At 38.4% G+C, this 21,005-nt stretch overlaps 1 protein-coding gene across 1 annotated transcript in view; it reads left to right on the forward strand.

The window, feature by feature from the left end:
* PCDH15 (protocadherin related 15) overlaps window positions 1-21,005 on the forward strand; it is a 1,392,890-nt gene that overhangs the window by 1,060,802 nt on the left and 311,083 nt on the right. The window contains exons 16-17 of the mRNA XM_065552026.1: window positions 243-392; window positions 18,400-18,593. Coding sequence (XP_065408098.1) covers window positions 243-392; window positions 18,400-18,593 — 344 coding nt within the window. The remainder of the gene's footprint in view (window positions 1-242; window positions 393-18,399; window positions 18,594-21,005) is intronic.

Raw genomic sequence — 21,005 nt, forward strand, 5'->3', positions numbered from 1 at the left:
GTAAGTATAATATTTATATTCCAATTGATTTATTTTATAATTATATGCAAAAACTGAGAAAGTAAGCAATTTTTCAGTAACAGTGTGCTCTGACACTTTTGTATTTTTATGTCTGATTTTGTAAGCAAGTGGTTTTTAAGTGAGGTGAAACTTGAGGGTATGCGTGACAAATCAGACTTTTGAATTTTTCTTAATTCTATCCCATTAAAGTGTTTTTTTCTGTATTCTTTTTTCCTTTGAAGATGACAGCTTCTGATGGTGTACAGGAGAGTATGGCAGTTATGGTCAGTATCCTGGTGATTGATGCAAATGATAACTCGCCAACCTTCTCCAACATATCATACAATGTCAAGATTTATACAGACATGAGGCCTGGGGAAAGCGTTATAAAGGTAATCTCATGCCTTTTATCTAGCTGTGTTTAACAACTCTTTGCTAGCAATATGCAGTTTTTTATGTTAATAGTAATTGTTAGTGTACTGAAAACAGGTACAAATGAAGTGTGTGTGTGTGTGTCTTCCCCCATTTAAATAATGATATAGGTCATTAAAAAATTAACAATTGTGAACCTCAAAAACTTTGTAGCTTAGTATGTTTCAACTCCTGCTTATCTGCCACTTTATCTTAAATTTTGGGTTAGAAATCTTGTACAAATAGATATTATCCTAAACTTTGCAGCTTCTGATTAGATATGAACTGTCACAAAAACAATTATTCTCCTGCATGTTGACAACTCCACATATAGTACCAAATAAAACCTGTATGTGGATAGGCACATTATGAAGTTATCAAGAAATATTTCTAACTTGCCTTTTAATGAGAGTCAGATGTACAATGGCCATTCATTTTTCAGTCCATGCCATTGACTGCATCATTTGTATAGAAGTGCACAGTTAGACCTGAGAAATGTGGTTTATAGTAGAAGAAAAGAGGAGAAAGTATTGTTTATTGTTTAACATTTGTATATAGCACTTTAAATAGTGAGTAAAACAGTGGGTGAAATCCTGGCCCTATTGAAATCAATGGCAAAACTCCAACTGATGACAGTGGGGCCAGAATTTACCCATGGTCTTTGGCCCTAAATACTTGCAGTTTAAATTGATCACAATAAGACAAAAAGATGCTGGATAGAGATCAATAGGAAAGGAGAATGGAGAGGGTGGTAAAAAATAACCTCTTTAGTAAATATAATTGGTAGTTGAATTCATGAGGGAGGGAATGTGGTTTAAGAAGTGGAGTAGATGTCTAGTCTCTCAGAATGTATTCCTTGATCTGCATTGACTTTCTATATATACATGGGAAAGTCATCTGGCCTCACTGTGCATTAGTTTTCCCATCTGTAAAATATCTACCTCACAAGGTTCTGTGAGGCTTAAAGAGCAGGTCAAGTCTGTAAAGTGACTGGATAGTGAAAAATGACATTGTGGATTTCCATGTTAATTGTCAACTTCAATGATTTCCTTATCAAATATGCTCAGTTAACAAATTTTTTAAAAGTTCTGGATTTTTTTTCAAAGCAAGTTCTGCAAACTTACTCTAGGATTTTAGAATCAAGCTTACCGGTAGTTGTTTCATGTTCACAATAATGATTCTACAGGACACTTTTATTTTCAGTTATGCCTTCAGTGACTTTTCTGCAATCCCATTACCTTTAATGAGTTTGTACAAATCCAACTGAATGGAATTTAAGGATTGTCTACATTCATGGGGTTTGTAAGAATGAGAGAATCAGCAAAACCAAATACAGTATACTCCCAATTATCCAAATAGCATCGGGGGCACAAATTTTGTTCAGATAATAGAGAAGGCAGGAGCCATTCAGCAGCAGGGTGGCCTCCCCGTTGCCAGTCTTGGCCTGGAGTCTCTGTTCAATTATCTGAACTTCCACATTAACTGAATCCTTTCCTTGTCCCCCAGCATCTGATACATGCTGCAAAGGGGCTGTATCCTATGCTGAGAGACAAGGAAGGCATTTGGATAATGCAGAGGTTTGGATAACAGGGTTTCAGAAAAACGGGAATATACTGTGGTGCCTGCAAAATTCTTGTCAAAGCCACATGGCAGAGTTCAGTTTTGATATTTTGCTCACTGTATGTACAAGCTGTGAGAGACTGCTGATTTCCTGCAATATCTTGAGTAAACCTTATTGAATTAGTGTTAATGCCTTTGGGGGTATATTGTATTAAAAATACAGCTATGTACGATTGTGGCATTGTATGTATCTTCTCTAGTAGGGAGAGGGAATGCTAATATACTATCTCCCTTAACAATCCTTTGAAGCAACCCTTCTGGAAAGGTATGCATATACTAGTTCAAACTGCATTCTCCAAGGACAAAGAGAGAAAGAGTTATTGTATAAATAGTCTAGTTTTAAACGGGCTCATGGTTTCTTCCTGATCAGCAAATGGACAGGACCCGTGGTCCACAAAAGGCCCCAATCCACTGGGGAAGGTTAGAAAGATGGGGCTTCCGGATGCTTGTTCGGCATTGGAGCAGTGATGATTCTGTAACCACATCAAATCCCCTTGGGTGAAGGTTTAAAGAACTGCTCTTGCCAGAATCCATGTTAGGGATGGTTTCTGGTCAGCTTCTTAGCATGTGTGTAGGTTTGTTTGTTGGTTTTAATGTATTTTCTCTGTAATGCTTTTTACCTTAAGAATAAAGTGGGCTAGCATAGGAGGTGCTATGTGGTACCTTTTAACTGTGGCATTTACACTTGTTAACCATCTCTAAAGAGAAAGCAACCAAGTTTTGCTTTGGCAGCCTGTCTCTCCTGGGGATAACACAGGGAAGTTAAGGAACTGTGCAGCCTGGAAATACTCCAGTCAAAAGAGTGAGGGACACATGTCTCCATCCAGGAAAGGCAACAGCTGGGGAGCTGGAATCCTGAGAGTGGGTGCCTTTGCTGAGCCACTGAGGGGGCATACAGGTGCAGTTCCCCTGAACTGTAACCCAAGTAATCTGTGTCCTACAAAAGGAACATTTGTCCTAAATAACTTGCAAACTTAATATAAATTACAGATCACTTTAATAAGAAACATGTATGTATTGATATGATAAAACACTATATAATTTTTTGAAAGAAAAAATGCGCTGATGTCTGTAGTGGTATACCTCGTACCTAATCATGGAATATAAAGCTAAGCTTCGGAAATTTGGGGTTTCCAGGGACAATTATATCCTCTGCCATGTGAAGGGAAACCCATTGTTTCCAACAAAAACATCAGCACAGGTGACCAGATTGTGTTTGGAGTCACATGGGAAAGTCACATGTTGATGCCCAATTTCGCTCAGTCATTGCAGGAAGCCATTACTTATATTCCAGAAAGTACATTTATAGGACAGTCCACTCAGTGTAGATGGGCGTCTCCCATTGCCCATTATGAGTTAAGTGTCCTTTTGATGGGCCACTCAATTTGAATAGTCCCTCCAAGATGTGCTGGCTAACTACTTCATGGGCGTTACCCCAGGAGCAAACATTTGAAATCCAGATATAGAGCCAATATTCATAACTTCAAATACAAAAATGATACATGCATAGAGATAGCATAATCATAACCTGCAAATCATAAACCTTTTATAGATATCTTACGTGCCACATTTTGTACAAGATATGTTGCAAATATGTAATAGTGGTTGTAACAATGATCTATATAGTTATATTTTATCAGATAACATCATACTGGCCATGACTAATATTGTAATTCTCTAATTTAGTACCATACCTATGTCAAAAGATAAAATCTTATACTATATAAGATAAGGAAACAAAGCTTCTTAAAACCTGCTAATGCATTGTCACTGCAGAAGACAGTCAGTACTATTCCTTTTCTTTGAAAACAATAAGTAAAAGCAAGGCTGTGTAGGAAAGTGCTCTTCCCTGTGCTGTCTTGCTCGTTTTATTTTCTGTGCGTAGCGCTGCTGCTGGTGGTGAAAAATAAGAGCAGGAAGGGTGTTTGAAATGATTTTTTTTAAATCAACCAAAGTGATTTATTTCATTACTCTATCACAAGTTTTATTTTGGCTTTAGAAAATAACTTTAAAGCTATATTTCCATTCATTGATATATCTCTCAGGTTTTTTTCCTTGCTTAATATTTTTCCTGATATTTTCCCCTAAGCAATAGATTGTTTAATGCTTGTTTAGCTGTGTCATCTGTATGTAAATATAAAGATGTCAACTGGGATTTATAAAGGAACCTAATGGTGTTAGGCATGCAACCTCCTTTGAATTTCAGGGATATTTAAGCATTCTACCTTCTTTAGGATTTTTTGAAAAATCCTAGTCTTACTTTCTTATTTAAATGTGGCAATTCAAAACTGGAAAAGAGTATCAGTCACATGCTGTTTGATACCTTCTTTTCATCACCAATGTAAAACGTGTAAGATTTAAGTATCATAAAAGTGAAATCTTCTACTTTTCTTTAATGTAAACTATAGTTGTACTTATGAATGCAATAATAGGATAAACTTTAGTGTATACAATTATTTTCTTCTACTATTTATTAAATTTGATGAAAGTTAAGTAATTGTGTGAAAAAGCTTTGTGCTTATTGTGGGTGTTTGTTATTATATGCATTAAAATGTGACCTCAGAAGTATGTTCTTATAGTACAAGAGGTTCATTTTGGGAGTTCTTGGGGAAACAAAAAGCTCCCATAATTCATGTATGATATGAAACTCCCATACTATAAGAGAAACTTGCTTTTACAGAGTTAGTTATTATAAGGATGTGGAGGACTAGAACCCAGGTCTGCAGTTCCTAGGGCAGCTATCTGACATTCCTATATCACCACTGGGAGGTTATGCAGAGTCACCTCCAAGGAGTACTGTGGAGATTAGGTGTCACAGGAAGTACCACCCAAAGGGGTCAGACCAACAGCACCCTGGCCCATGCTAACTTGTTGACCCTAAAGGGTGCCTCAGAAAGTTGTCTGAACAACCATATAGATGTTTGGTTTACTGCAGCTCCAGGCCTTGCATCACCTTCTGATTTCCAGTCTTTGATCCCATTGTGATTCTTAGTTACCAGTCTGAAGTCAGAACCAGCTACTCCTGATCTCTGGTCTCCAACCTTGGTCTGACCCTGAGTATTGCTCTGGTATTCAACTCAGGGGATTACCAAAGGGAAGAAGATTGGAAGTTAGGTGTAAGTGTAAATTGTAAATATATGTAGGCAGCTGACCTACACCAAGGTGTAGGTGGTATAAACCAGTGGACAGAGAAGGAGTCTGGCCCTAGTGATCAGAGAAGAATCAAAGGGCAGAAAAAGAGATGTGCTTAGGAGGCAAGCTGATGGTTGGAGCCAGGAGTTCAGAGGAAGCAGATCTGATATAGCTTGGGGGCCTGGAATGCATTGAGCTGCCACTGTGCTGCTGTTGCTGCAGGGATTAAATGGCAATCATTTGGCTTTTCTGACGAACCAGGGAGCACAGTCCTTTAGTGAGGGTTTGTTGGGACCAGCTGAGTTTCTGACAGCAGCTAGCAGACGTTATGCCTGAACTAGGCCTAGAGTAAATAATTCTATATTTGCAGGTAGTGTGGATGGAGAGGAGTGGGTTGGCAGGTTCTGGGAATGACTTCTGGCTTTCCAGAATTAAAAATAAAGTAAAGCAAAACCTGAGAGTTGTGAGGGTAGGTTTTCTCCTCCCCTTACCTCTCTCTGCAGATCTAGTGCCAGGATACTTCCAAACCACACCACTTTATAATGCTGGCAGTGTGGTAGAGGCAGATAAGTCCAGGCTCTGATTGCTTTCTAATAAATACGTACATCCGTGGCAGGAACTAATTTTTTAATGTGTTTGTAAAGTGGCCAGCACAATGAAGCTCTGATTCTTACTGGGGCCTCTGAGTGCTACTATAATCTAATAATGAATAATAGTTCAGTCAGTTGAGAAGTAACTTGCTTCTGTATCAAAAAGATTTGGGAACTTGCTGATCTTGTCTCTTACACTGGCCAAGGCTGCCAACATGAAGTCTTTCATTCAGTATACTGCAGAGACTAGAGAATGGATTGTACTTCTGGAATTATGAATAGCATTAACATCTGTGGATTCTAGGCCTGTGGAAATTTAATGGACCAGTAAGACAGACTTGTAATGCTGAATCAGACTATTAGTTTCGTTTAACATTATTTCTTTAAAAAGAAAAACTAACTAGTTTTTTGTTAAAGACTGGTTAAAGTTTTTCTTTTTCAAGAAACTGTGTTAAATAAAACTAAATTCTATATTGAATTGTATTGAAATAATTACCCTGTATACTCATCTGCATGTACATAACTACCCTGTTTGTACTCATCTGCATGTACATGTGACAAAGCATTTCATTCTATAGCACCACCTCATAATTGCTTTAGTATATTTTAAGACACTTATCTCCTTTGAGATGATAATCAGCTATGATTTAAAAGGAAAATGACCCAGGTCAAATTTGTTTAGTCGGCAAAACCACTTACTCCAGTCAGAGAAAGTAGGTCAGAAAAGGCAGCACTGACCTCAGTGAGTCTGTGTAATCAGATATAATTTACACATAAGCAAAGAATGTCTACGTTCCCTAATCAGATTGCATTAGAGAGATAATTAATAAAACTATTAATCTATAAAACAGTTAGTCCTACAAAAACGCTAATTCCTTCTCCAGTGTATTTGTTTGTTTTCGTATAATGGACAGTTTGCTTTTAAAGTTCGAAAGCCAACAGAGTGTTGTAGTATTATGATTAAACAAATAAGTAAAATCTGGGCTGCATTCGTGGCCCTTGCTAAGGTCAACTTTGTACCAAAGGGATCTTAGACCAGCCCTAAATGTGTAACTTGCTACTTGCCTAGGGTGGTGAGGATTCCCACCACAGGGAAATTCTACTTTCTCCCCTACTTCCTCCCATGCCAGAGACCGGACTGGGACATGTACAGCTCTGCCATACTCTCAGTCAGTGGAAGAGTCCCTATAGGACTGGTTCTGACAGTGCAATTTATAGTGGCTCAAGCTGCGTCAAGTGTAAGTTTCACCAAAGCCTGGGATATGAAACATTGAATATCCAGAAAATAAAGAGGAATTGAGGTTTCTGCCCAAAAATATGTTTTTTTTTTATTTGTTAATACCATAGATTGAAATTAAAAGTACCTGAACGCATATTTCCAGTTGTGAATTTGCTATTTTGTTGGGAAATCATTTTGATTTTAATATCTATGTGGGTAGTTCATTTAATGAATTTCATATTTGCTACCCCCTTGCATCCTTAAAAAAATGCAGTGCGCTGTTCTGCCCTACTGGAGAATAACTGCATAGGAGAGAAAACATTCCTTACAAGTTATACTCATAGATTTACTTCTGGGGGGGTGGGGGGGTGGAAGGAGAGGAAGCAGTGGGTTTTCTCTACCCCTGCGGAAGAAACCCTGGTGCATGCTCAAGAACTAGATGGATTTCTGGGGATCCACCAGAGCCACAGGGCCATCTTCACAGAAGCCCTATACCTCTGAACCAGCTCTGATGCTGCCTGCTCCATGTCTCTTAATTCAATTGGAGTGGGCAAGTCACTGGAAATGAATAGTCTCTGGTTATAGTGACTTTTGCTGGCTTTCTCAGTGGGCTTGGTGGCGAGAGTAATTTGACTCCTGCACTGTAACCTGACCTGTCTGGTTTTGTGGATTCCCTACAGAATAGCTTCTACAGAATTGCTAGAAAAGAAGAGAGTGCTACAGGGGAGGAACTTGCTGCTTTCATAAATCAGGTTCCTGTCTGTCTACAGATAGGAAGAGGGGCACAGAATTCAAAACAAAGAATTATCTCCTCAATAGAGACTGGTGTGGTAGTGTTTGCCTTACTCCCAAGTCAGAATCCACTAGGATTTATTTTAGTTTGGATGTCTATCTTAAGAGTTGTGATCTTAAGACTGTTTTGGAGGATTCATGCTATTCTCTTCCAGAGGAGGGTGGGGTATTTTGAATAGTTATGTTGTGTTTTTTTTATAAGAAACAATAATTATTTGTGCTGTATGAGATAGTTTAATGCCCTGTCCATCTTGAGAATTTATTTTTATCAGACCATTCTGTCTGCTTTTCTAGGAACTGTACAACAGTCCACGGCTGAGAAATTAGCAATTAAATAAATCCATTGTTTTGATTTTAATGCTGATAACTATGTGGGTAGTTAAAAATGAAATATGTGATCATTATTTTGACTTAACTTCACAAAATAGCTTAAATGTATACTGGTTAACTTTAGTGGGCAGGGTTAATTTTCTTGTAGGTTTTTCTGTTCTATCTGCCATCATTACCATTGCTATTAGTAATGTTTGTCTGTCATAACTCAGATGATTAAATGAGTTGCATATTAATAAATGGGATGTGTAGTTGTGTGATAAAATTATACTTAATGTAAATGATTCATACCATGTTGTTATTTAATTAGACATATCTTTATTTCTATATATAACATATAATTGGAAATAAAATGAAGTAAATGTACAGGAAAGAATTCAGCAAGGAACAGAGAACAGTAACCAAGAAAATGACAGAACTGAGGAACAAAAAAGCTAGATTTCTGCAAAATTTGCCTTTGGAGGCCAAAAACTTTCTTCGCCTTTGAAAGCTACAAAAGGGATCTTTACTGTATTTTTGTATTGTGTTTTTATTCTGTTTACATAATCACTCCTGAGCTTCCCTTGCAATGTATGCACTGCTTTTCTTGTCTGAAACTGTATTTTAAATGTATGAAACAAAAGTAACCAATTTTATTTTTTCTGTTTATCTTAATTCCCCCTATTTTTTTTTATCAGAGGAAAGTATCATTCTGATATGTCCATGTTCAGAAGATTTTACAGTACATTTGTCATAATAACAGTTAAATAAGTCTATGGATAAAAAGAAAAGGAGGATAAGTAGGGGAGTGGATTAATTCAGTGGTTCTCAACCAGGGATACATGTATCTCTGGGGGTACTCAGAGGTCTTCCAGGAGGCACATCAACCCATCTAGATATTTGCCTAGTTTTGGAACAGGTTACATAAAAGCACTAGCGAAGTCAGTACAAACTAAAATTCCATACTGACAATGACTTGTTTATACTGCTGTATACACTATACACTGAAATGTAAGTACAATATTTGTATTCCAATTGATTTATAAGTATATGGTAAAATGAGACAATAAGCAGTTTTTCAGTAATAGTGTGCTTTGACACTTTTGTATTTTTATGTCTGATTTTGTAAGCAAGTAGTTTTTAAGTGAGGTGAAAATTGGGGGTACGCAAGATGAATCAGACTCCTGAAAGGGCTACAGTAGTCTGGAAAGGTTGAGAACCACTGGATTAGTGCATTAGTTGTTCACTTCTGGAGACATTAAATAATCCTGCTTCAGGTGAGAATTAAAAATGGTTTTTGAGGTCCTGTCCTAGCTCCTGCTTGTCATGTGGCACAAAAACACCTCACTCAGTGCCATGCATGGTCATGGTGGCCAGATATGTTGCTGAAGATCAGAAATGGTAGCGCATTACTAGATCTGCATGTGGAAACATCTGTATTGCATGTCTCTTGCTTGCAGTATAAATGGCTGTAAAGAGTATTATTAGTTCTATTACAGCTAATGTTATTTAAAAAAATAAGAAAATTACCGTATTTTCCGGCGTATAAGACGACTGGGCGTATAAGACGACTGGGCGTATAAGACGACCCCCAACTTTTCCAGTTAAAATATAGAGTTTGGGATATACTCGCCGTATAAGACTACCCCTCTTCCAACGCACACCAAAAAAAATTTAAAAAAACATCAGATTTGATTTCAATATGGTAATTTTAATTCAAATGCTTATGACATGCAGGTACTTAGCAGGAAAACTGTCACTTATAAACATAAGGCTGTTTGTCATCAAACATGTAAACATAAAACAGTGCAAGTGGATTAAACTTTTCCTAATTCACTCTAAAGCTGAAAGGAAGGATAAGACAATAAACCCATGGGAGCTGCCATGCTGTTTGTTTTCTAAGCTGTCAACCAAACTGGAACTGATGATGATAGGAGGAAGATAACAAACAAGAGAGAGAGAGCAAGTGCCGGGCAAGTCCCTGGCGAGTTAGCAACGCCCATCATAACTGCAAGCTACGGTATTTTTACAGGGTTTGCTGGCGTGACAGTTTCCCTTTAAAAGCCTTCAAAATCCTCCTGTTCGTCATCTGATATCATAAGTACATCAATGACATCTTGTGATACATTTGTAAGGCAGTCATCGTATGGATCAAATTCCGTATCAGATGGTGTGGTCTCAGCTTCGGCTTCCTCTTCATCTTGCCACAAGTAGTCGTCCTCCATACCATCTAATGAATTTGATATGCCACACTTCTTGAAAGACTTGATTACTGTTTCTGCATCAATATCATTCCAGGCTTTTATGACAAACTTGCACAAAACATCCAACTGTGGAGCATGCATGTTTCCTCCTTTTGTGAATGACTTTTCGCCGCTAACCATCCATTCATTCCACTGTTCTTGAATGTGATCTTTAAATGGCTTGTTTAGGCACACATCCAGTGGCTGTACCAACGATGTCAATCCTGCAGGAATAACTGCCGCATCTGTGTTTAGTCTTGCAAGCATTTGCTTGGTGCTGGGAGTTAAATGAGCCCTGAACATATCCCACACCAGTAGACTACATTTTTGAATAAGTCCACCTGGTCGCCTGCTCCATACATTATCAAGCCATAGCTTTACCCCTTCTTCATCCATCCAGCCTTTTTCATTCACATGTACAAAACAACCAACAGGGAACTTGAATTTCGGCATTGTTTTTCTTTTAAAAATAATCATTGGTCTCAGTTTGGCGCCATCAGCTGTGCATCCTAGTACCATTGTAAAACTGGACTTCTCATGTCCTGTTGTTTTAATTAAAATTGTTTTTTCACCTTTTTGATGGACAGTTTTATTTCCAACCATATCAAAATTCATTGGAGTTTCATCCATATTTCCAATACTACTTAACGCATAGCCATGTTTAGTGCGCTGTTGTATTACGTATCGATGGAAACTATTTACTTTGCTATCAAGATCTGCAGGTAATTTTGGGGCAATTTTCATCTTTTGCCTCAGTACCATATTATGCCTTCCCATGAATCTAGTACACCAGGATACAGTGGCCTTAAATCTGTTGCTGTGATCTGGGTTAAATTTGGCCCACTGAAGTGCAAACAAATGTATTTTATTTCGTGTCACTACATAACCGTTTTGGCGATGCTCATTCACCATGTCTGCTACATGTTTTTCGAGTTCTGGCCAATGTGGAGTGCCTCTTCTTAATGCACACTTACCCCTTGGCACACTCTTTAATGCTTTTTCATTTAGCTTTCCAGTCCCGAACCATCTTTTCTGTTACTCCATATTGTCTTGCAGCAGCGCAGTTATTATGTTCCATGGCAAAGTTTACAACTTTAAGTTTGAAACTGGCTTCATATTTCCTTCTTCTTGCTGGTGGAGCCATGATGGGGTTTTGACTGTTGGACATTTGTATACTGTACTGTATGTACTGGTGCTATACTGTATGAACAGGTACAGATACTGGTGCTGTACTGTATGTGGTACCCAGTATACAACAACCAGCCAATCACGGCAAGCGATGTACCTTACCGGCGATTGGCTGGTTGTTGTATACAAAGCCTGCTTGGATTGGTCAGGTCTCCCTGCCTGCCCAGCCCTCCCTATCTCCAAGACTATCAGAGCAGTAGCGCAAACACGCCTCTTTCACCCGTCTGGCCTGCCCTTGTATCCTATTACCTCCTTCTCTGCCTCTCAGATCTCGCACATGCGCGCCTGCGCCGCTTCACTGCAGTCCTCAGGAGCGAGATCTGAGAGGCAGAGAAGGAGGTACGGTAATAGGATACAAGGGCAGGCCAGACGGGTGAAAGAGGCGTGTTTTTCTGGGCACAGCGCCGCTCTCTCTCTTTTTTCCATACCCCGGGCGTCCCGGACGCCTGCAGCTTGCTCCGCCCTTCACTTACACCTTCCCAGTGAGGCGCCCCCTCACCTCGTCATTGGGCGGGGATGCGGCCGCGGCCGTTTTTGAGCTCCCCCCACCATATGCGGCGACCGCAGATTCTCCAGTCCGGCTCGGAAGTTTCAGCACCCGCCCTATAAGACGACACCCGGCGTATAAGACGACCCCCGACTTTTGAGAAGATTTTCCTGGGTTAAAAAGTAGTCTTATACGCCAGAAAATACAGTAACTCTTTTATATCTCTTCATGAATTGCCTTGTCATCATCTTAGGCTATGTCTACACTTCCGCGGTAAGTCGACCTACGCTACGCAACTCCAGCTACGTGAAAAACGTAGCTGAAGTCGACGTACCTTAGGTCGAGTTACCTTGGGGTCTACACCATGGGGAGTCGACGGGAGAAAATCTCCCGTCAACTTACCTTACTCTTCTCGTTGGGGGTAGAAAACAGAGGTTGACTGGAGAGTGATTTGCAGTCTATTTGGCGGGTCTTTACTTGACCAGCTAAATTGACCACTGATGGATCGATCTCAGAGCGTTGATCCCTGCTGTAGTGTAGACCTGCCCTAAAATGTGACATGCTTGAGATTTAACTCCTTATCATCTAAACAATCAGCATTTTTTCATTTAGAAAACATATTTCAGACAATATGTAAAGTAGGATTTTTGCAATCCAGTGCACACTAAGTACTGACAATTTGTTAAGAATCTTTTTTAAAGACCAAATGTGCATATCCTGTATTGTAAATAATACATTTTTTATATTTGCAATGTGTCATGTCTTTGTTCCTGTTGATTTTTTAAACCTACATCTTGCAATGAATCCTGTGAGCATTTGCAGCTAAATTTCCATAAAATATCCTGTAAAAATGCACCTAGAGTTTTCTGCCTGTACTTGTTTACAGACACCTGTGTGTCTGTCTGTCTTTTTGTGGCATTCCTGCAGAATAGTTTTTAAGCACAAGGTAGATAAGCTGTTAAATGCAAACAACTGAGAGCATAAGAAGCTAGATATAAGGTAAGAGAAAATTTGGCCCCCAAAGCACATCTTAAATGTTTTATTTCAAGTACAGATAAACCCTGAATGTTTGAGTGTCCACATTAAATGAAATTCATATCTGGTCCCAGCTCTGAATTTTTATTAAAGTCAAAATTAATTTTTATGACACTTTGATTTTAAAATGTATTGCATATTCCTTGAAACCTTTGTAAAATCAGGTTTCTCTGCATACATCAAGAAATGCAGTAATATATAAACTCGATCTAAGGTTCAAACTGATTGGTTGGATTGGAAAGTGAAATTGTGTGTCTAAGACCAGGGCTTTAACCATAGTTTATGATGCTCTAATTATTATTACATTTGATTAGTCCAAATCAATAAATTGATGGAGTATATATTGGATTATATGCACATTTTCTAGCAGAAGCAGTTGCTGAATTACATGGGGGAGCCCAAGGAAAAAAATGAAAAATGTGTATGGTTGCTGTCTGAGTTTTGACAGCCAGGTCATGGCAGTCCTCAGTAGCATATTGCTCCAAATGACTCAGCTGTATAGTTTACATGGTAATTTTCATAAAATTACCCATAATGCTAAAATAAATTTGTACTAATTAAATATAACTTTGAAAAATCAGACTTGCTTGACTGGAACAGTCGTTCCAAGTATGGGTGTTGGGAGACAAACCAGTTTGGCAGATAATATCTGTTCAATTCAATTTACGTCAGCAGAAACTAATCGTGTATGGCATGTGGGATTCAGACCAACTTGATTGAAAGTTAGTTCATGACAGATGTGGGACCACTAGAAGTGTTGATGGTCATATGTTTATTAGCTTCATAACAGGTTCTCTGAAACTGTCACTTCTAAAGTGACCCAGGTATAATGGTATAATCCAGTTCCTCCCTTCAAGTTTAAAGTGATTGAGATTATCAGAGTTTGTATACTTATCAAGTATATGGTTTTATGAGATGCGACGTTAATAATATTTCTTATTATAGTTTTCCATTTGCCTGCTACCAAACTTGCTGGGTTGAGTAGCTGTAGAATACGTCATTGCAAAATTATTAATCTTCTTACATTTTAAAGGTAACCAAATTACTGTTACTGTATGCAAGAGATATTTTGAGGAAGTAGAATAAATCCTATTTAGTCTGTTACTTTTTCTATGTATTTTGACTTTAAAATATTTCCAAAATCATATTAATTATGAAGTCCTATCACCTCAAGACATCTGCCATTTGAATTTCCAAAATTATAAAGTATGATGCCAGTTCTTGGACTTCAGTTCTACCTTTCAGACATCTTTTTGCCCCAAAAGTGTTATTCAGATTACTTAAATTTTCAAAGCTTTTTCTTTGTAAATTGAATTAACCTTACTAATTTATATATTTGTATATTCAACTGATTTCTCTTTTAATGCTGTCACAGTAAAAACTGGCCCTGCCCCAACTGCTGAAGTTAAATACTTAGGACCTCGGATTTTTCAAAGATTTTTTTTTTCTTTTTCTTGTGTGTGTTTTTATTGTTGGTGTTCAGTGCGGAAGGGTATTTTAACACTTTAACTATGTCATCAAGTTTTTATAAGAAGTTTTCTTTGGAAGGTTAATAAGTATGAGCAATTGCATAGGGTAAATGTAGAATATTTGATTACAGGAATATGCAGTTTGAGTGATGTTTAAGATCTAAAAAACTGGCGCATCCGTGCTTTTTCACTGGAGGTGCTTCTGCAGACCCTAAGGGAGTATAGAAAGTGGATTTTATGTGCTGCAGTTTGATGTGTTGTCTTTATCTAAGCATCACAGGGTATTAAGCTGAAACACCAAAGACACCATCATATGGAATGTAGAGCAGTTATAAAACTACACAGTTTATAGGACGTCCTATGCAGAATTTGGCAAGAATTAGAGAAGTGTGTTCCAAGGACAGTGTGTGACACTTTGATTTTTTTTAATGACTTTCTAACATGAGTTGCTTACTATTTTGAAAATAATTGAAAGGTTTCATTATTAAAAAATATTTCAAACATTCAACCTGAGTATGATACCATGCTACCTCTCAAGAAAGCTGTGAAGAGCTTTGGCTGTTCTAATGAAGTATGTATCCAAAAAATAGTTCAAAGTAAACTTTAATATACCTTTGTTCACTTGGAAATGCACCTTATATTGCTATACTGTATGTGAAGACAATAATGCACTTTAATTTCAGGGTCAGTGCATCTTACCTACAGTACAGTTAATTATAACTCTCTATACCTTATTTAATCCATTGTTGCTTCTTGAGAAAAGGTTGATACTACACATAGCATAGTGTGCAACAGCAGTAACAGCCTCTGTCACCTGCTGCATGCTAAATCCATAATTTGAATGTTGGATCTACCAATACATCCAGATTATTTCCTCTGATCATATTAACTAATTCAGTGCATTTTTACTATACTGAATTTGGGTATTGTTTTTGGCTAAGTGCCTCACTCTTCACATTAAAATTGATATTCCACTGAGCCTATTTGTGTAATCTATCAATATTCTGAAAAAGAGCTACATCCCTCAGTGTTTTATTCACTCCCTGTAGCTTAGAATCATATGTAAATGTAATTATCTTGCATGCTACAGCTTTGGTTGTACTCTCCCTGCTTGTTCTAGTGGCAGGATACTGTGCATGTTTTCCTCCTTCTTGTCTCCCTTTCACCAGAGGTCTTGGGAGCAGATGGCTCTAAGGTTGTGAATAATGTTCTCTGAACTACAGTGACATGACCAGGGCTGGCAGTGTAATAATATGTTGATTAATAAGTTACATTATATTCTAATCCAGGAGAGGATTTGAGTGACAGGCTGGCGATAGGCCACCTCCACATATACTTCTGCCAGCCTACTGAGTGATGCAGAGGCAAAGAAGAGGATTTCTGGCTCCCGGACAGTTACCTGAACCTGCCTCCATGTTTGCTGAGCCTGTGGCTGCATTGGGGCTGTGGGAGCAAGAAAGCAGGAAGGCAGATCTGCCAGTAGGAATCTTAGCGGAACCATCGCTTTTTCATTCTTCTGTGTATGAGCCCTGCAGGGGAGCACTTCTGAAGTCAGAGCTGCTTAGTGTAGGTTCTTACAGTTTTCCATATCCCCTGCTGTTCTTCTCCTGTACCAACTGATGCCTATTGATGCTTCAGCCTTCTGCTGCCCAACACCAAACATGAGCAGCGGGGGAGATGTGAACATTTTTTTTTTGTCACTTTCACTTCACTGCTGTTCACCCAGGAAGGTGAGCTGATGGACATGCTGCCAGTACATGCTCTATGGCTGGCAGCCAAAGGTTCCAGTAGGCCATGTTGATGTACTGGCTGTTGTCTATATCAACAAACTACATATTTTGTGGGAAGAAAATATTCCCCATTAATCAATCAAGAGGTACTGGAATTCACAGGTTTTATCTTTGGAGTTTCCAGTACGCATCACAAAACACACATACTTGAATCAGAACTGAGGAAGCTAGGCCCCAGGTGTTGCTTCCCTCCACCACCACCACCACCCCCGGGAAAAACTACAGAGAGGAACCAGCTAGAGATGTTGCCATTAGGAAGCAGCAGAAGCAGTCAAATTACGGATCATGAGACATTCAGAGAACTTTCTATGGTTTTACTGAAGTTTGTCTGCACTGTGCTGATTGACTGTTTGCTCCAACCCTCTCCCTTTCCCTCCCTCACAGTCTCTTCACCTCCTCAGCTTCCCCCGCCCTGTTTCCCTCACCTCTGTCTTTCAGTGTCCCTTCTCCCTTCAATTTTCTTTACATTTAACTGATCCCGTCCTAACTACCCACCCCTCCTCAAACCCTCACCCTCCCAAAATCATGGAACCAATGTGATGTTTGCTGCCATTACATTGTTCATTCTGCTTGTGTGCTATATCCCTTTCCCTCACCCTGTGTTTGTCTTGTCTATTAGATTGTAAACTTTTTTTGAAACAGGGATTGTCTGTCATTCTGTTTATACAGTGCCTAGCACAATGGGACACCATTCCTGAATGGTCCTTAGGCACTACCCTAATAAACACGCTTAATAATGATACTTCAACTATTTCCCCCACATCTGAGTGTAGCAGAATGCAATACCTCATTTTTTTTTCATTTTGTAATGTGTTATTAATTAAGATGGCTGTTTTAATGTATGAGATAAAGTTCAATGGACAAGCACCACCACAGATTTATGTATAGACATTTATGTGCTTTTTATGGAATAATCTGTTCATTCTGCATATGGAAAGAGAAATGCTAAAATGTGCATACTTTTGATCTGTTCTCAAGAAATATAGTCTTCCTGAATCCCAAGCAACTGAAGTGAAAACATTGCCTACTTGTTCTATATATGCCTGTTGTGTGAATATAGTGCATTGATAATATTAACAATGTCTATTCAAGGTTTCAGAGTAGCAGCCGTGTTAGTCTGTATTCTAGTCTAGTCTATTCAATACAGGATATGCCTGTCGTTCCAAGTCAGCTTAGTGCACTTGGTAAAAAAACACACATTCCCTATATCTCCTGTCAGAGACTGTGCATATCATATACTGGTAATACACAAGGAGTAAGAAGCAAGAGCTGCTGTGTATCTCATTACAAAGATAGGAATCTACCATTTCCAATGGCATAAACTCTCATTTCTAGCCCTAATGGATCATAAGATATCTGACCTTAAACTTGCACAGCCTGGGTATCAGAGCTTTATAATTTTGTGGGAGAAATGTCAAAAACAGAGTTGCAATAAATGGTTTTGGATTTCCAGCGTATAGTATCTCTCTCGCTCATAGATGTGTGTGTGAACGTGCACCTTTATCATTTCACCTGGACTTGGTTATCTAATCAGTCTGTGGTACACCTCCTAGTCCCACCGCCTACAAATGATAATGCCATTGTTCCCCCCCTTAACATGAACAGGTTTTTATGCAAGACTTGAATATATCATAACTTTTGGCAGCAACAGCACTATCCCAATACAATTTTAAGGAAGACCGAGGTAGGGAACTTTTCCACGAATGAACTTCAGACCTCCAATTCAAACGTTTATTTTGTTCTTGTAAATAACATGTTTGGTTGGGTTTTTTTAGCCAGTGGCAGAAATTCCTATCTATAAAGAATAACATCAATGTTGTATTAATTAGCCTTTCATTAATGCTTAGATTTCGTAGTTTACTTGAAGTCCTAAATAAATTCAGGATTGATTGTTTTGGATTTTTTTTCATGATGCAGGATTTTCTTTTACTCATTTTATGATATTCTTATTTTAAATTACATTTTCCTTTGACAATATTTTTAGTGAGTAGATGCAGACTGTTTCTTCTTGCTTTGAAAATGTTCTTCTCCAAAGCAAGATCCCTTTTTGGGAAAAAATAAAATAGGATGGAAAGTTGATTCTTAAGTATTTACATTCTGATTTTCAATTGCAGCTCAGTGCCATAGATGCAGACCAAGGGCCAAATGGGCAGATCATATACGAAATTCTGGCTGGGGACCAGGGAGACTTCATCATTAATGACCGAACGGGCCTTATCACTATCGCTCCAGGAGTTGTATTGTCAGTAGGGAGGTCCTATGCACTCACTGTCAAAGCATCTGACAATGCTCCTCCTGCACAGAGAAGGTAATTAATTATATAATAAAAAGTATTTTTTAACCTATGTCTATCCCAGCAATTAAATTTAAGAAGCACAGCGTACTCTTATTCGTAAAAATCTGCGCTGCATTGGGCATTCAGAGGGAGATGGCTTCAATTTATTCTGTTTTGTGCATTGATCCCACTTCAAGTTTTCTTTTGATAAGTACTATATTAGAAATTAGTCTAATACTTGCATTTTCATGGCTTATTTACATATTCTCTGCAGCTCACAACTTTCACTATTTCATTCCCCTTGAATTATCTCCTTTTAAAATTCAACAGGCAATAATTTAATTTTAATCTGTCCTTGTTTGTATGAGAAATTAAAAGTGAGAGAAAGGAAGATAGATGCTGGTTGTCTGGACATTGCTTGCTATGATGCAGAAATTATTAATAATAGTATCTTCAGAATGATCCCTCAGCTGGCAACTGCCTTCTGCCCAGGTGACAAGGTATTATAGTATTCATGTTCATCTGGACTTGACTTATTTTGTCACATAAATTGCAAGCTGTTTAAATAATGAAGTACACACCACTAAAACCTAAATTCACACCAGCAAAGTCATTTAATGTCTAATCTCAGACTACTGTCAGATCAGAGCAGTTTGTGTGTTGTCTGCGGTTGGCTCAGGATTGTCGTGTTCCCCAAATAAAGCTATCCAGTCCCACTTTCCTGCTTCTTTTGTTCTCGATTTCTGTGTGCTGAAAATAAGCAAAAATGTTGGCACTTCACTACTGTGTAGAGAAATACATAACAATGGTTGAGATGACATGTTCTGGGCCCAATGCCAATAAGGCGTCATTGTGCTGAAAATGTGACAAGTCAATTCTCCAATTAAGGGGACTGGGAGAAATGGCAGCCTTGTGTAACTGCACCTCTCAATGTTTCTCACATTCACAAATTGGGCAGTCAATGTAAGAGGAAGGTATCATCATGTGAGTTTACCCAGATGCCTATCCCCTGCCCCCCAAGACCAGCTTCTGCTGTTAAGTCTGCAAGCAATCAGCACACTATGGTGGCTAAATTGAGCTGGGATGTTATTTGTTTATTCCAAATTACTATATATTTCCAAATGATTGGAATATGCTGATCCATCAGACTATTTACAAACTAAGCTCTGTAAACATGTGATCTTATATTTGAACTGAAACTTCTTTATAGAACACATTCTTTAGCTGACAGGATTTCTTTTCCCCTAAAACATTTCAGATTTGTCAAAGTTCATCTTAAACTCATACACTTTGTCTTACATTTTTTCTTCCCTTCCCTCTTATCACGTGTTACACTCTTCTGTTACAGCATGTTTCAATTTAGACGGTAAACTCTTTGATGCAGACTCTGTGTAGTATTATGTATTTGTATAGTTCCTAGCACGCTGGGTTCCTGATTAGTTGGCTCTGCAATACAAATAATTTACTTGTCGAACACTAGCGTGGAACAGGAAGATCTTTAAGGTTGTTGTTAAAATATTTAAAGCATTTGACTCAAAGGCTAGCTCTCTTAGTATTCATGGTGTCCATTACACCTTGGTCGAAGATAGACTTTTCATTCTCTACAGCAGTGGTCTCCAAAGAGGATCCTTCGGGGGCAAGAATTAGAGAAGTGTGTTCCAAGGACAGTGTGTTCAGCCGGGAGTCCGAGCAGCTTTTTTTTTGTTTTTTTTTTGGCTTCTACAGTTCGGCCGGGAGCAGGGGCTGTGTGCTCAAAATTTTTTTACTGATGGGGTGCGCGATCAAAAAAGTTTGGAGACCACTGCTCTACAGCACTGTTTTCACTAGTAATAAACCCTTTACCAAATCTTTAAAGAATTATTAACACATGCCCTAACATCTATATTTTAATGGTATCCTGATGGGGGATGAATTCCTTACTTCTATTAGAGAGGCTGATTATTACAATATTCAACAAAAGCAAGTTAAGATCTCACTTCTTGTAGTTCCATTGGTCTATTTTGTTATAGACTTATGACATATTTTTTTTCAAAATTGACTAGTGATTTGGGATGCCTCCGTTTTTGAGTGTCCAACATGAGATGCATTCAAGGAGCCTGACTGCCAGAGAGTGGATGTTCAGAACTTTCAGTAAATCAGGCCTCTCTCAGACATCTTATGTGAATCACCCAAAATTACTAGTCAGAGATTAGATAAGGTTTATCTAAGATAGACAGATGGCAACAGAAGAAAGAGTCTGGAAATTACTCACTTGGCTCTAAAGTTAGGTAATGCACACAGGCTTCTTTTATTTCATTCAGAGAAATAGAATCTTTGAATAAATTCTTAATTCATATTAAGGGGGTAACTCCACTATTCTCAGATCCCATACACTGATACCGGAGCAATCGTTTGAATAAATGGCAATAGATTTTGCTTGATTGTTCATTAAAGAATCAAGCAAGA

This window comes from Chrysemys picta, chromosome 7, assembly GCF_011386835.1.
Source record: "Chrysemys picta bellii isolate R12L10 chromosome 7, ASM1138683v2, whole genome shotgun sequence".
In the NCBI taxonomy this organism is placed as follows: domain Eukaryota; kingdom Metazoa; phylum Chordata; order Testudines; family Emydidae; genus Chrysemys; species Chrysemys picta.